The 15,706-nt window shown below is 37.5% G+C and overlaps 1 protein-coding gene across 11 annotated transcripts in view; it reads left to right on the plus strand.

The window, feature by feature from the left end:
• Ipo11 (importin 11) overlaps positions 1 to 15,706 on the plus strand; it is a 159,543-nt gene that overhangs the window by 119,433 nt on the left and 24,404 nt on the right. For all 11 annotated transcript variants that reach the window (XM_075976109.1, XM_075976114.1, XM_075976117.1 and 8 more), the window contains one exon: positions 10,137 to 10,221. In XM_075976109.1, the coding sequence (XP_075832224.1) occupies positions 10,137 to 10,221 (85 nt within the window). The remainder of the gene's footprint in view (positions 1 to 10,136; positions 10,222 to 15,706) is intronic.

Here is a 15,706-nt window from a genome sequence, read left to right on the forward strand (position 1 = left end):
TTGCTTTGTATTTTTGTTGTTAAAACATCTTAAAATCATACCTTTGATTGTCTAGCTCTAAAAGGTAATAGTTAAAATTATGTTCTTCTGGTAGAAATTGTGGTTTTGTTTTGACAAAAATTTTGTTTTGGCAAAATTGTGTGAAGAATACTGAAGGATAGACAGACTTACTAGCACTTGTCTTCAGTCCTAGCATCAGCCTGGTTTACAGAGTCCAGGCCAGCCTAGTCTACATAATGAGACCCTGTCTCAAAAACAAAAATAAACAAACAAACATGATGGAGGAAGGTTGTTGGTTAATTAAATAAAGAAACTGCTTGGCCCTCATAGGTTAAAACATAGGTGGGTGGAGTAAACAGAACAGAATACTGGGAGGAAGAGGAAGTGAGCTCAGACTCCACAGCTCTGCTCTCTGGAGGAGAGGCCATGCTCCCCTCTCCCGGGCAGACGCACAAGCCGCCAGATCAGACATGCTGAATCTTTCCTGGTAAGACCGGCGGTACACGGTTTATTAGAGATGGGTTGATCAGGATATCAGAATTAGCCAGTAAGGGCTAGAGCTAATGGGCCAAGCAGTGTTTAAAAGAATACAGTGTCCGTGTAATTATTTCAGGGCATAAGCTAGCAGGCGGCCGGGGTGCTGGGGACGCAGCCCCGCCGCTCTTACTACTACACAAACAGAATACTGATGGGGCTGGAAAGGCGACTCCAAATACTAAAGATCACTTCTTGCTCCTCTAAAGGACCTAGGCTCAGTTTCTAGCATCCACATAACTGTTCACAACTGTCTTTAATCCAGTTCCAGGGGATCTAACAAACCCTTTGACTTCTGTGGGCATCATGCATACATGTGGTGCATATATGTACCTGCAGGCCAACTCATACATATAAAATGAAAATAAATAAGTCTTAAGAATACTGATAATCACCGGGCAGTGGTGGCACATGTTTTTAATCCCAGCACTTGGGAGGCAGGGGCAGATCTCTGTGAGTTTGAGACCAGCCTGGTCTACAAGAGCTGGTTTCAGGATAGGCTCCAAAGCTACAGAGAAATCCTGTCTTGCAAAAACAAAACAAAAATTAACCAAACAAACAAGAATACTGATACTCTTATTCATACATTTATTAGCTTGAATTTTTAAAATCATTTATGTTGTTCTGCGGGTAATATTTATTATATCTTTTTCTTCCTATTACATTAACAAAGATATTTAGCTATAGTGTTTAGCAAGACTTCATGAGATTGTAGGCTGCTTGACATATTAATACAGAGAACCTGATTTCTTTGCTCTTTACAAAGCCATTTATAGCCAATGAGAAAGATTTCCCTTTGAGTCATGTTTTGTTGAAAACACTGTAAGGAGATAAATTTGGATCTTATTAAACATAAAAATGCCTGATATATTATTTAACTTTTGAAGAATTACTATGAAATAGGAATATCCAGCTTTTTGTGACTACAAAACAGAAGTAACCACTCATGCATGAAGGGAATTTACCTTTAAAGTTAGCAGGAATTGTTACAATAAGACTTTAATATAACAGGACCATATGTTTATATACAGTGTAACATAATTTGGAAGTGATGGTGAAGTACTCAGGATATGTTCAGATATTTCTTGTCCAGTTTATTTTATATGACTTAAATATATGAAAATAAGAAATAATATATAAGACAAGAAAGTGCTTTTCCAATTTACATAGGTATTATGTGCATGCACACACACACGGAATAATATATAATAAGATAAAATTCTTCCTTATACCAATTTTAGCATAAAATAAAAAACTTTTGCTTTAGAAAGAAAACGACCTAATTAGGAAACTGTCATAGAAATACAAACTGATGGCTGGTGAGACGGCTCAGTGGGCTAAAAGTACGTGCTGTGCACACTTGACAGCCTGAGCCGAACCCTGGAATCCACAGTAGAAATGAAACAGTAAAATAAAATAAAAAATGAAATCTAAACAAAGAGAACCCAGACATGAGGGCTTGTGTTCCTGGGAGCCAGAATCCATCATTCACTGCTGTTTCCCTTCCCAGAATTACTGGGCGATTGTTTTTTCCCCGGGGTGGCATTTGTCATAGAGGAATGTTATAGAGACACAAGTTACCCCACTTGTGTGAGTTAGGCTTCTTAGTGTGGTCTGTGGTAAGTCTTCCTACTCTGTAATCTGTTCACACAGGATACAAGACACATTTAGACTTCCAGAAAAGTTCAAATGAAAAGCACCAAAGAGTCATTTTAGTGGCCTACTTACTTTCCAGTTTTTTCTTTATGTTAAATTGAACAGTTCATTGACAGGAAGCTAATCTTTCTGGTTCCGTTGGCATTTTAATTATAATGCCATTTGAGCGTGAATTAGAACAAAGGAAGAAAGTTGTTTTCTTCACTTGTGTAAGTAGTATACATATTAGAATTCTCTGCAGAAACAGTAAACAGAACTCTAAAAATATTTCTTTTAAGAAATTGACTCATCTGATCACAGAGCCTGATGCATCTCTGGTCTACAGTGGGAAACTAGACTTAGGAGACCTGGTAGTTTTTAGTTCTTGTCCATCCAGGTTAAAGGCAGAAAAATTTCACAAGTTTTAACTTAAAAGCAGATAGAGCATGAATTCTCTGACTCAACATTTTTCTGCATATTTGCTGAGTTGGCAAAGTCCCAACACATGTAGAGAGGACATTGGCTTTATCCAGCTCATGATTCAGAAACTGGTCCCATCTAAAAATAGCTTTTCTGCAAACCTAAAATATCTACCAATACCTGGGCTCCTGGTGTGGTAGTTTGAATGTAATTGGCCCCTCTAAGCCCATAGAGAGTGGCACTATGAGATGTGCCTTTGTTGGAGTAGGTGTGGTTTTGTTGGAGGAAGTGTTACTGTGGGGGTAGGTTTTGAGGTTTCCTATGTTCAAGCTATGCCCAGTGACATAGTTTACTTCCTGATGCCTGCAGATAAAGATGTAGGACTCTCAGCTACTTCGCCAGCATCATATCTGCCTGCAGACCGCCTTGTCCCACCGTTATGTTAATGGACTAAAGCTCTGAACTGAGCCGCCCTATCCATTGTTTTCATTCTCAAGAGTTGCCGTGGACATGGTGTCTCTTCACAGCTATTGAACTCTCACTAAGGGTTAGGTTGACATGTAACTATCACATGAAAAAAACTTTATTGATAGCTTTCCTCTTCCCACTTGTTTAGGTCAGGCATTGTGCTGTATAAGAAAGCAACAATCTCCCTTCCGGGGAAACTGATACCAGTGGAGCAGCACTAGGATCCAGAACAGGTCAGAGAGTTCAAGAGACTGAGAGCAGCAGTTGTTTGGGTTTTTGTGTTAATCGGGGGATTAAACCTTGCACAAAATAGGCAAGTGATTATTACTCTACATTTCCAGCCAGAAAAACTTCTGAGGGTCTGTAGTGGATTGGATCCAACTAGTTAAGTAACCAGCATAAGACAGTTTTGGAATTTTTATGTTTTAATCAATAGAGGTCAGTGTTAATTTTTAAGTATCGAAGTGACATATAGTAGTTTGAATGAGAATGTCCCAGTGTGTTAGTTAGGTTTCTATTGCTATGAAGTGGACCATGGCAATTCTTATAAAGGAAACATTTAATTGTGGTAACTTACTTACAGTTCAGAGGTTCAGTTTATCATGGCAGGGAGCATGGCTGCATACAGGCACACATGCTATTGGAGCTGAGAGTGTTTACATCTTGACTCACAGGCATCGGAAAGTGGACTGACTGTCACACTGAATGAAGCCTGAGAAAAGAGACCTCAAAGCCAGTACCCACAGTGACTGCACTTCCTTGGCAAGGCATACTTCCTAACAGTGCCACTCCCTTTGTAGACCATTTTCTTTCAAACCACCACACCGACCTGGACTATGTGTGTGAATACTTGCACCCAGTCGGTGGAGCTGTTTGGGAAGGATTAGAAGGTGTGGTCTTGTTGGAGGAGGCGTGTGGTCAGGGATGGGCTTTGAGGCTTCCAAAGCTCATGGCAGGTGTGGATCAGGATGTAAGATAAGCATGTAAACAAGCTCTGCTCTGGCACCATGCCTGCCTGTTGCTGCTGCGCTCCTTGCCCATAGTAGTCGTAGATTCTAACCCTTCACAGCTGCAAATCCCAAAGTAAGTGTTTTCTTTCCCAAGTTGCCTTGGTCATTGTGTTTTGTCTCAGCAATAGAAAAGTAGCTAAGACAGAAGTTGGTACCAGGGAGTGGGCTACTGTTGTAATAGGTCTGACCATGCTGGATTTTTGGAGGAATGTGGAAGACTTTGGAAATTTGGACCAGGAAAGCAGTTGAACACTGTAAGTGCGCTTAACAGACTGACACTAACAGGATTTTGGAAAGACAAAGTAATAAAAACAGTGTGGACTACAGTGGCTCAGCTCAAAAAGGTCTCAGAGGGGAACAGTATTAGACTAAGCTGCAGACAATGTGGTTGCTTTTTGTCCTTGTAAGACTCTACCGGAGGCTAAGTTGAAAAGTTTTGGACTGTTGTGTTGGCAGAGGAGTTTTTCAGTGTAATCTGTCACTTGGTTATTGCTATTCACACTTATGCAGGTCTGAAATGAAGAAGAGCAAGCAGGGCAAAAGAAAAAGAAAATAGAAAAAAAAGTAAAGTAAAGTGTAAGGAGAAAAAGAGCACCAGGAAATTTAATGTTTGAGCCAAGGCTTGTGTTGAGAGACAAAAGACAAAGCCTTTGGTCAAAATAGAATAGGAGTGGTGCCCTTAGGACAAAAGCCCATTCAACAAAGCTTCCAACTTATAAAAAGAAGGACCTAAGAAATTATCTGTTGTAAATGTAATTCATGAAGGGGCCAGACTACATCCCAAGTGTGGCAGTGTATGCCCTGTGGTTCTGGCTTTAGAAAAATACCTTAAGTCATGAGATCATCAGGTTTATAATGAGACTCATATGACCTGTAGAAATTGTGAGCCAGAGGCAGAAAAACCACTTAGTTGGCTGTTACAGGTCATACTATGTTGTGATCAATGCTGAACTGAATTTGAGATGAGCTTTGGAGGAAGGGTGGCAGGAGCAGCTAAGGAGAGCCAGCAGGTATTTATAATTGGATAGTATGCACATTATTTTTTTAATTGCTGTTTCTAGCCTCTTTTTGTCTTTGTGTCTTAATATGGCCTAATGACATTTGTTTAGGCCTTTAAAAATTTCAGTATATTTTGTTTGGGAAAACAGCAGTGAGTTCTTATGTGTTCTTCTAATGGTTCTATATTCTTATTTTATCTATTAAAAAGTCCATATTCTAAGGTAAATGAATATGCAATGGTTGGCTATAATTAATATAGCAGTGTTGCTTGAGATTGTTGCAGGAAATAAATCCCTTAGGTGAGTTTCACTTGAGAGTTGGGGAATCTGCATCTGTGCGTTGCTTATTTTTCCGTGAGAGTCTCTTCATCAACCCAGGACAGCACATCAGTGAGACTAGAGACGTGTGTGCTGATGGTCTGTATAGCATGCTTTCTTTTTTTTTCTTATGAATATTTCATTTACAAAAATACTGGGAAGAGAAATTGATAACCTCTTGACAGAGTTTGGGAAGTAAAAAGGAAGAAAGAATTTAGCTGGCTTTTTCAAGAGGCAGTAAAGTTGATTAGAAAAGACTCATAATTTTTTTTATGTCTGTAGAGTATAAAACACAGCTATAAAGGAAGTAGTCTTATTTGAAAAAAATAAAACTTAGGCTTTTGTAATGAGTTTATTCTTCATTTGATTCATTGTACTCACCAGAAGTCCCTTCAGGAGGGAAAAGACTGGGAAACTACATAACATCAACAGCAAAATAACGAGAAACAAAACCCACTCTCTGCTATCTTCTGTCTTTAGTCTTCCTCAGAGGTCTCTCTCAGTGTTCCCCTACTCAGCCATGCCTTCTGCTTCATAAAGTTCAAAGCCCAGGTGTGAACTGAAGCAAGCTGTTGGATGATATTCTGTGCTGACTCCTAATACCTTGCATGGCTTGTTCTCCTTTTCCATGGATTGTCACCAAACCCTAGATAGACTTTTTAAATTGTGGGCTGACTCAAAATCTCTTCTCGGTGTGTCATGGCTTTGGCTTTGGTCTGTGCTCCTTCTTGGCACATTCTCTGCATTGCTAATAATATACTATGTTTACTTAGTTACTTATATTCGGACCATAAAAGGATTTGAGAATGCACGCAAGGAAATAGCAACACTTAAATGGGTGGGGGCTGTGGCTAATGGATGAAAGACTTAGCTGTGAACTAAATAAATGTCAGTGCAAAAAGAAGTCCTAAGAGCTGCATGCTGTTGTTTTTAAGTAGAGGGGAATAGGTTTACTAGGAGAAGGAAACCAAAAACATTTCCTTCTCCTAGTAGTTATATAAGGGACTGTAATAGAACTTAAGCTTTAACAATAAGGTCTTGACTCTCTCTGGCAACAGTATGTTTGTAGGCAAGTGACTCCAGCATTAGCTAGTGTGACCTTGCCAACAGCATCAAAGACCCAGGTTCTGTCCACTCTATCCCTCAGCACATCAGCCTGACCTGCAGGCTACTTTCTGCGTGGGCACAGAGTAGCTCCAGGGGTTTCATGAGTGCTAGTGGCAGACGCTCTCCTCTCCATGTCTTTTTAAAGATTGAAGTAAATCTTTTCTAGAAACCATTTCAAAGATTTCATTCCTTCTATCTAATTGACCAGAATTCCACAAACATGCCCCCTCTGTGAGCCACCACTGTCTAGGGGAGTAGGATTGTCGTGACTTTTGTTGAACACTGACTCTGGTCCTGAAACTGGCCATTTTAGAAGTTTTTGATAGCTGGAAGCAGAGTGAAGCTGCACAGATTCAGGCTCTGTAAGAAGGATGAGGGAAGGGGTGGTGCTCAGGGGTTGAACTCTTGCCTAGCATGCTTGCTCCTCTGAGTTTACTGTAGGGCAGCAACAGAATTACATGAAAATAGAAGGGTGGTTGTTTGGTTTTGGTTTTGGGGTGTGTGTGTGTGTGTGTGTGTTTGTGTGTGTGTGTGAAATTGACACAAACTAGGGTCATCAGGGAAATGGGAACTTCATTTGAGAAATTGTTTACATCGTGTTGCCTTCAGTCAAGTCTGTGTGGCATTTTCTTAATTAATGTTTGATATAGAAGAGCCCAGACCACCAAGGGTAGTGCCATCTCTGGGCAGGTAGTCTAGGGTTATTAACAGGCAGAACAAGCCATGGGGAGAAAGCGCCTGTTCAGGTTTCCGCCTTGGACTGTTCCCCTGGGTTAAATTTGAAGCATCAAAATTTGCTACTCTGGGAAAAAAGTTGGTTGAGGCTAGGAGAAGTTTTGGGGACATTGAGTGAATGTTTGTAAAGTCACCTTTTTCTCACTGGAATATTAACAGGGTGACTTAGGGCGGGATTTGTAGATTTACTGAAGCATGTTATTACAGGTACCTTTAACTAAACAAAAGAATTTGGAGGACTTGGTGTTTCTTACCAGTATTTGTTAGTTGTGTTTGATCCTTTGGAGTTTTTTATTGAGAAAAATTCTGATTTAGCACCCTAGTGCCTAGAAGTATTCAGTAATTTTGCTCAGGTGTGTAATGGGGGAGTGGCTATATGTGTTCACAAGATAGTCATTGTTATTTTAAACAATTATTGATAGTATTTTATTACTATAACTATTACATTCAAGCCCTCCATATATTTTAGCTTATTAGAAATCTAGTCTCTGTGTTTCAATTAAAATATAACGGCCTTCCTTGAATCTTCATGAACAAAATGAAATTTCACTTTCATTTGGGGCTTTTCTTCAGAAGATAGTTTCAACTTTGTGCTTTTTGGTAAGATTTGATTTTTTTGTTGTTTTTTTTGGGCTGGTGATACATATAGCTCAGTGAGTTAGAAAAAAAGTTTTACACCTTTTTCAAACCTAAATGAGTATAATTTGCAGAAACTATAGTAAACATAGTCAGTCCTTTAGTTATGTTTTGATCATTAAAGGAAAGGAATATATATATATATATATATAATGTATGTATATATACACACATACACACACATACATACATACACATATATACACACATACACACACATTCTTCATTGTGCTAAGTCCTTTAGCATCAAAGAAAGCAAAGTTGAACATTTTTTACTATGTAAGTAACAGGCCTGGAGACATGGCTCTTTGGTTTTGAGCACTTATGTTCTTCCAGAGGACCTGAGTTCAGTTCTAAGCACCCTATGAGGCAGCTCACCACTGCCTGTAACTCTAGCTTCAGGTGAATCTGATACCCTCTTCTGACCCCCACAGACTCTGCACTCATTGGCATATACTCACACATAAATATAAAGATAAATTTTTTAAGAAGAGGAGGAGGAGAAGCAGCAGAAGCAGGAGGGAGAAGCAGAGGCAACAAGCGAACATTTTTTGTGGTGCAGAACTTGAGACAAAGAAAAGTGCTTCCATAGGGACCAATATTTGTTGCAGTTGAATTGAAGTCTAGATGGCATACGATGGCCAATGGAAGGAAGCATACCTTACTCAGTTCTAAAACTCAAACTGGGATCTAGACTTTCTTAAGACCTTTCACTTTAGTTTGAGTTGATATAATGTGTTTTTTTACCTTGCACATTAGCCAGCCACTGTGCCTCATATGCTTTATTGTCTCAGCAGACAAAAGTATTGCAGCTTCAGAAAGACTAAGGCCACTGGTGAGTTGAAGGCCAAGGTGCTTCTTGTTTTCAGGACATTTCAGCTCAAGGTTCCTGCTGTGGGACTGCACGGATGTGCACTGACTAGACCAGATGCAGTGCTCCCAGACGGCATTGTTTTTAATTGTTCAGGACACCCGCCATGTCTCTGTGACAGTGAGTCTGATTAAGTTTCTGATATTAGCAGCCGGCCTAAATCCTAAATTAACTTTTGAATAGTTGACTTTGGAACTGTCCTTCCCCTTGATTGGGGGTAAAACACTAAGAGAAACCAAACTTTTGCTGTAGTTTATTGGTTAGAAACGTATAGCTCTGATAAATTTCTGAGTTCTTCTGTTCAGTATTGGGAAATTGTGGGGTTTGTTCCATTGATGGTGACTCACTCAGCGTTATTCATCTCTTGTCTCCTATAATGAGTGCTAGATGAACAGGAAGCTGTGTTTCTATTACCTCTGCTAATGGTGGAGAGCAGTGGTGCAGATAATCAAAATAGAATGATTTCTAACTGTCCTGAAGCTACTGGTGCCACCGGGGACAAGTTTCTCAAAGCACAGTAATTTCATTTGGAATATGAAGTGGATTGTTCCATAACCAGTAGTGTTTTGATGATGCTTCTGTTGAAGTCACTGTGTGTACGGTCTGAAGATGTGCATGAGTTTGGGGAAGTAGTTTAAGTGCAAATCTTGGGGTATTGTTTTTTTATGTTTTAAAAAGATATAAATTATTAACCTTTTAGTGATTTTTGGTTTAAAAGCTTCCTACAAATAATCTTAAAATTTTATCATGTGGATCTGTTTTGCCCCCCCCCCCCCTTATGTAGGTAGCTAGAGTTAATCTTGAGATACTGATCCTCCTGACTTGTTCTCCCAAGTTCTTTATAATTTACTGTAGTAAATGCCCAAGTTAAACGTTCCACATTCCCTTTGCTGTGGCCTATTTTAAAACAATGGGGTTTTTTTTACACATATATAATTAAGAAAACTTTTTCTGTATGTGTGTTTACAGGTGGGTGTGGAAGCTAAAGGTCAATGTTGGGTGTCGTTCCCAATTGCTCGCTGCCTCAGTTTCTGAGACATTGCCGCTCACTGAACCTAGAGCTTGCCACTTTAGCTACCCTTTCTAGTTAGCAAGCCTTCTTTCACCACCGGTGTAGTGCTGGGTTCACAGATGTGCTGCTGTGCCCAGCTTCTTTGCATGGACTCAGGTCTTCACGCTTGTGCAGCAAACACTATTGTCCGAGCCAGCTCCCTAGCCTATAAAACCAAGAACCAAACCAAACCAACCAAACAAAAAAACTTTAAAAAATATAGTCTTATTTATCTAATCTTTTCCTCTTCATTTGCTTGAAAGAAGCGTTCATGTTTTCAGTAATTTTGAACGCTTGCTTCATTCCATGGAGACAATTTTACTTAAAGTCTGGTGATTGTCTTTTAATTGTAGTTGTATGTTGATGTGTCATCATGAAGTGCCAAAAGTAACAGAGGATGAAGAACCACCCACAGAACAAGACAAGAGGAAAAAGATGGTGAGTTACAAGCCTAACTGCTCGTTCTTAGTGTGTCTGTCTGCCTGTAGATCTGTCTAGTCATTAATCCCTTGCCGGAGAATCCAAGTTGTCCAAGCTTTGCCCCTCAGACAGAGTTGATGCCTGTCTAAGAAGAGCAGAAGTTTTACTAATTAAAAAAAATGAAATTCCAAAACCATATTTAAGTTTAAAAAAAAAACAAAAATATTTCGAGGAAACTGGATTTTTTCCCTAGTATGTTGTTTTCTCTACAATGACCCTTCTTTGATCTGCATCGTAAGATATTGTAAAATGCCTTAACTGCTATCCATTAATTCTTGGTATCAGAATCTGATAAGAATAAAGAACAGGAAGCTAGGAAACTTCTGAAATATATTACCTTGAAATTTATTTATATTTTTTAATACTTACTTGGACCATGAATGTAAATAGACAAAGTAAGTGTTGGGAATATTTTCTGGTCTCCTGGCTTCAGCACCTACTGTCTTCATTGTGCCTTCCTTCCTCTCTTGCAAAATGACAGCAGCAATGATTTCTAACCAACATTTCTGACCCCAGTGAACATATAACATTTGGGACTAAGAGGGCAGCCTGGAAGTCGCTATGTACTTTCATCGTGATTTTTGCCTTGTTATTCTTTTCGGACTTTCAGTTGCCTTGCCTTATCTTCCAGGACTTGATCCTGACCTTGTGGTTAATACTGCATTGCTCTAATAGCCTTCATTTAAACCCAGTCCAAGTTTAGTCCCTTTCATTTTCCTTTTACACTTAGAAACCATCTTCTTAAAGAATTATTCTTGTTTTTCGGGGTGGGGATGGAGGGCTAGTCTTTAAAGACTGAGCCATCTCTCCAGCCCAGAAATGATTCTTAACACCAAAATTTGAACCTTTTTTGTGCAGTTAGGTATGACCTTGAACAGATTACCTTGTCTTGTTTTGCCTCATCTGTGAGATCAGAAGGAAATTGGGTTAGTAGATTGCCAGGACTTTGTCAGCTAAAATCTTTTTTGATATATTTTTATAAACCATTATTGCCATTCTTTCTTTTCTGAATACATAGTGTTTATGAGTATATCTCCAGAAACATCTCTTCTTTAAATTGAGACCTTTGTTGCTACCTACAATGGACCATATATTCTCTTCACTTATTGCAGTGAGAGGGCTCTGACATAACTTCTTGCCATTGCCAGTTCTTGCCTCTTATTCCCAACTTTATGAGCATTGCCACAGAAAAATGTGATAGCATTTTTCTTATTCTAAATTATAAATGAATAATAGGTCATTAATAATAATCTGTCATTAGCTTACATGTTACATTACTTTTTTTTTTTAGTCTGGTAGATATCTTTAGCAAGTTAAACTACCCAAATCTGTATTTCATTTTGAAATTAATATTTAGCCATATTATATATAGTAGTTTATTTTTGTTCTAATTTTATTTTCAAATTTATTAATTTATTTTCTAATTTTATTATCTCAAAGATCAATGGAGGAACATAGTTTTATAAATAATATTTAGAATTCCTTTGCTTTTGTATGTGGTCTTGAAGTAAATATATATTGTGTTAACATTTTCAATGCCTTACTCTGAGGTGTCTGGTAAAGAATAAAGGTGTAATTTCATCCTTATCCATGAACAATATTATTGTGACTGTAGTGTTCATTTTCTCATAACCTTAAACCAAAAATTAGTTTTACTCATTTCTTTAAGGACAAAAGTATAAATTGTTTAACTTTATCCAGTAAATCATATTATTATACAGTAATATTTTTAACATCAGAAGTTTTGAGAACCATTTATAGATGTCATAGTTATTTTGAAGGCAAAGGGGATGATAGTAGATGATTTTGAATTATGATTTTTTTGTTTGTTTTTTTAAAACCAAGCCCATTTTCTTTTACATTTTAAAAGGAAATTTTTTACTAGGAAGAAAAATACTGAAACTTCTTAGGTCCAAAACAGAAATGAAAATACAATTGACTAATGTCTCTGCCTCAGGCCCTAAAGATCAACATGTTTCCATGGTTGCTTTGTTTTGGACTTTTTTCAGAAAAGGACGAGATTAATATGCCAAATTTTCCTTAGGTTATTTAGTATTTTTTAATTTTTAAAACTTTTGCAGTGCTGAGGATTAAACAAAAGGCTCCAGGCACATTAGGGCAGGACCCCTCCATTGGATCTCACCCTCAGCCCTCTGCATAGATAGAATGAGAGTTCCTTTTAGGAAATTAATCTTTTAATGCAGTTTTCTTTGTTCTTTTCATTTTGAGGAAAACAGTTCTTGAAATATCAAGTGCAATTCAAGTATTTTATTTAAAAATCTAAGCTTCATCTTTACGTATTAAAGTTTAATAGTAAAATGTAGGTTTCATGGCATTTTTTTAGTGAGAGTTATGCTAATAGGTTAATATTTGAAGTTGCAATTTTTATATGTGAAATGATTTATTGTGCAGTTGTAAGTTGAAGTTTTGAAACTCTAGTTTTGAATATATGTATGCTCTTTGGTATCTACTCTTAAATTATTATTTTTCTTCTTCTTATTTTGAGACAGGGTCTCACTCTGCAGCCCGGGCTTGTCTGTAGTTTACTGTGTAGACCAGGCTGGTTTTGAATTCAAAGATCTATCTGCCTTTCCTTCTGGCAGAGCTGAGATTAAGAGCATGGACCACCACACCTAACCCATCTTACTACTATCCTTTATTTTTAAATTTTAAGTTCTGTATGTGTAGAGTATATAAGATTTGTATCAACTGTAAAATGACCAACTCAGGTACTTAGAATATGCATCACCTCACACCCTTGGTTATTGTGCAGAAGATACTTAAAATCTGAACCCTTCAAAATGTCCATATTCTTTTCCTAATTTTTTGTTTTTTCTTTTTAAGATAGGGTCTCAAGTAGCCCAAACAAGTCTTGAATTCTCTATGTATATCAAAGATGACTCTTAACCTTTCTGCCTCTATCTCCCAAGTGTTATAATTATTATTGTCATGTGTCACTACTTTCAGCGCCTTCATAATTTTCAAATATATGCTACATTACAGATCAGATATCTCTCATCCAAAATGTTGGGCCAGAAAAAGGTTTCAGATTTTTTTAATTTTGTAGTATTTATATTGACTTATAAATCTTATCTAACCCAAAATGAACAAAAATATTAAATTTTGGAGTATCCTGTGAGTGCTCAGAATTTTTTAAGAATGCTTATCATATATTCACTACATTTCCCACATTAAACTTACTCCTCCTGTATGTCCAAATTTCATGTAGTCTGGCATCTTTTAGATATCCCTAAGAAAACATCGTTAATGAAACATGCATATTGATGACATAATTATGAGGGTAAAAGTAAGATTTTACGTATCTGCTGCTGTAAGTGACGGTCTGGTTTAATATATCCTTAATAGTTACATAACTTAACAATGGCAGTATAAGTAACTTTATACATTATTAAGCTGCACTGTTGGTGGGAGCAGTATAATACAGAAGTGTCTACCAAGGCACCATTTATTTGACTTTAAAATAATGAGAGTTGTTCGTTTTTACTTTTACTCTTTGGGCTCTTTGCTCTTGGGGGCCCGCCACCCAGCTCCCAAATAAGTCACACACAGAGTCTTATTATTACTTATAAAAGCCCAGCCTTAGTGTGTCTTGTTTCTTACCAACTTTTCTTTTTTTTTTTTGATTTTGATTAGATATTTTATTTCACCCAAACCTCCACCAGACGTCTTTACTTAGACATAATCAATACAAAAATCTATAAGTAAGGCATGTTGCATCCTTTTTGGATCCCAGATTCTGAAATCAGCTGTGTAGTTTTTTTTAAATTTATTTATTTATTAAAGATTTCTGCCTCCTCTTTTATCCCAATTACCTTTGCATCTGGGCTTTTTTCTTTTCTTCTGTGTATCTTACTTTTACTCTTACTCCATGGCTGCTGGGTGCTGGGTGGCTGGCCCTGACATCCTCTTCTCCTCCTGTTCTCTTACTTCTCCTTCTCTTCTCCCAGATTTTTCCTTCTATTTATTTTCTCTGCCAGCTCTGACTGTTCTTTCTCCTGCCTCACTATTGGCTGTTCAGCTCTATTTTTAGATTATCAAGCATTTTATTTATTTATATATCTTTTTATCTATCTATTTATTTATTTGATTTTTCGGGACAGGGTTTCTCTGTATCTTTGGGGCCTGCCCTGGAACTAGCTCCTGTAGACCAGGCTGGCCTTGAACTCACAAAAATCCACCTGCCTCTGCCTCCTTAGTGCTGGGATTAAAAGTGTGTTCCACCACACTGACCATCAGGTATTTTAGACAGGCAAAGTAACACAGCTTCACAGAGTTAAACAAATGTAGCATAAACAAAAACAACCCATCTTTACATCATTAAACAAATATTCCATAGCATAAACAAAAGCAATATACCTTAAAATAATATTCTACATTTCCCCCTTTTTGTCTAAATAAAATGAAAGGTTTTAATGTTAACATAGTAAAACTATATACAACAAAACAGTTATCAAATAAGAATTAATTTACAATATTCAGTATATTTGCATTTAGCATATTCAGAGAAAATACTACATGTCTTAGTGAATCCAAAGTTTTATATCTAAATTACTTTCTTTCATAATTAAAGAAAACTGCAAGTATAACTATCTAGTCTTAACTTCGTCCAAGACCCCAGAAGGATGAATATGTGTGTGTGTGTGTGTGTGTGTGTGTGTGTGTGTGTGTGTGTATGTGTGTGTGTACATACCTAAGTAAACAGGAAATGCATTGTAAGCATATTCCAAGACTCTAGAGAGACGTCTGATTGTCTGGACAGCCACCTAAAATTTCTCTGTAACGTTGGTGCATCCATCTTCAGCCTACAAGCCTCAAGTATCTGGCAGATTTTTCAGTGAAGCAGTAAAGTAGAAGGACTGTTCTGGTTTGTATTGGGAAAGTTTATCAGTCGCTTTCCTCTGTATATGGCAAAGTATCTTGCAGACTCTTCATTGAAGCAGGAATTTTGAAGAACTGTCCTCCCTTGTTTTAGCCAAGTTCAACAGTCTTTTTTTCTGTGTTCCCTGCATGTCCAGTCTGCACAGCACATTGTCAGCAGTCAAAGGCAAAAGCAGTTTGTTTGCCCAGTGGCTAACCTTGCCATAATGAAAGCAAACTCCGTAAGGAATTTGTTCAGTGCCCATCATCTCTGATGTAAATTGGTACTGCCAGGAGCAGATGTGTCTCATTGTCATGAAAAACCTTAGGTTAACAAAACGTTTAAATGCCATATTCTGTAGGTCCTTGATGTGTTTGAAGACTATTCATCTATCTAAATATATCTCTATATGATCTAGAGAAGATGTCTTAACATATCTACAAGTTTGACTGTTATCAATGACTAACTACTAACCTATGTTTCTTAATTCTCCTAAATAGTTTGTAATAATAGCTTTCAAAAACTAGAATTTTACCTTACATTTTTAAATGAACTGCATAGGTA

This window comes from Microtus pennsylvanicus, chromosome 6 (genome assembly GCF_037038515.1).
Source record: "Microtus pennsylvanicus isolate mMicPen1 chromosome 6, mMicPen1.hap1, whole genome shotgun sequence".
NCBI lineage: Eukaryota > Metazoa > Chordata > Mammalia > Rodentia > Cricetidae > Microtus > Microtus pennsylvanicus.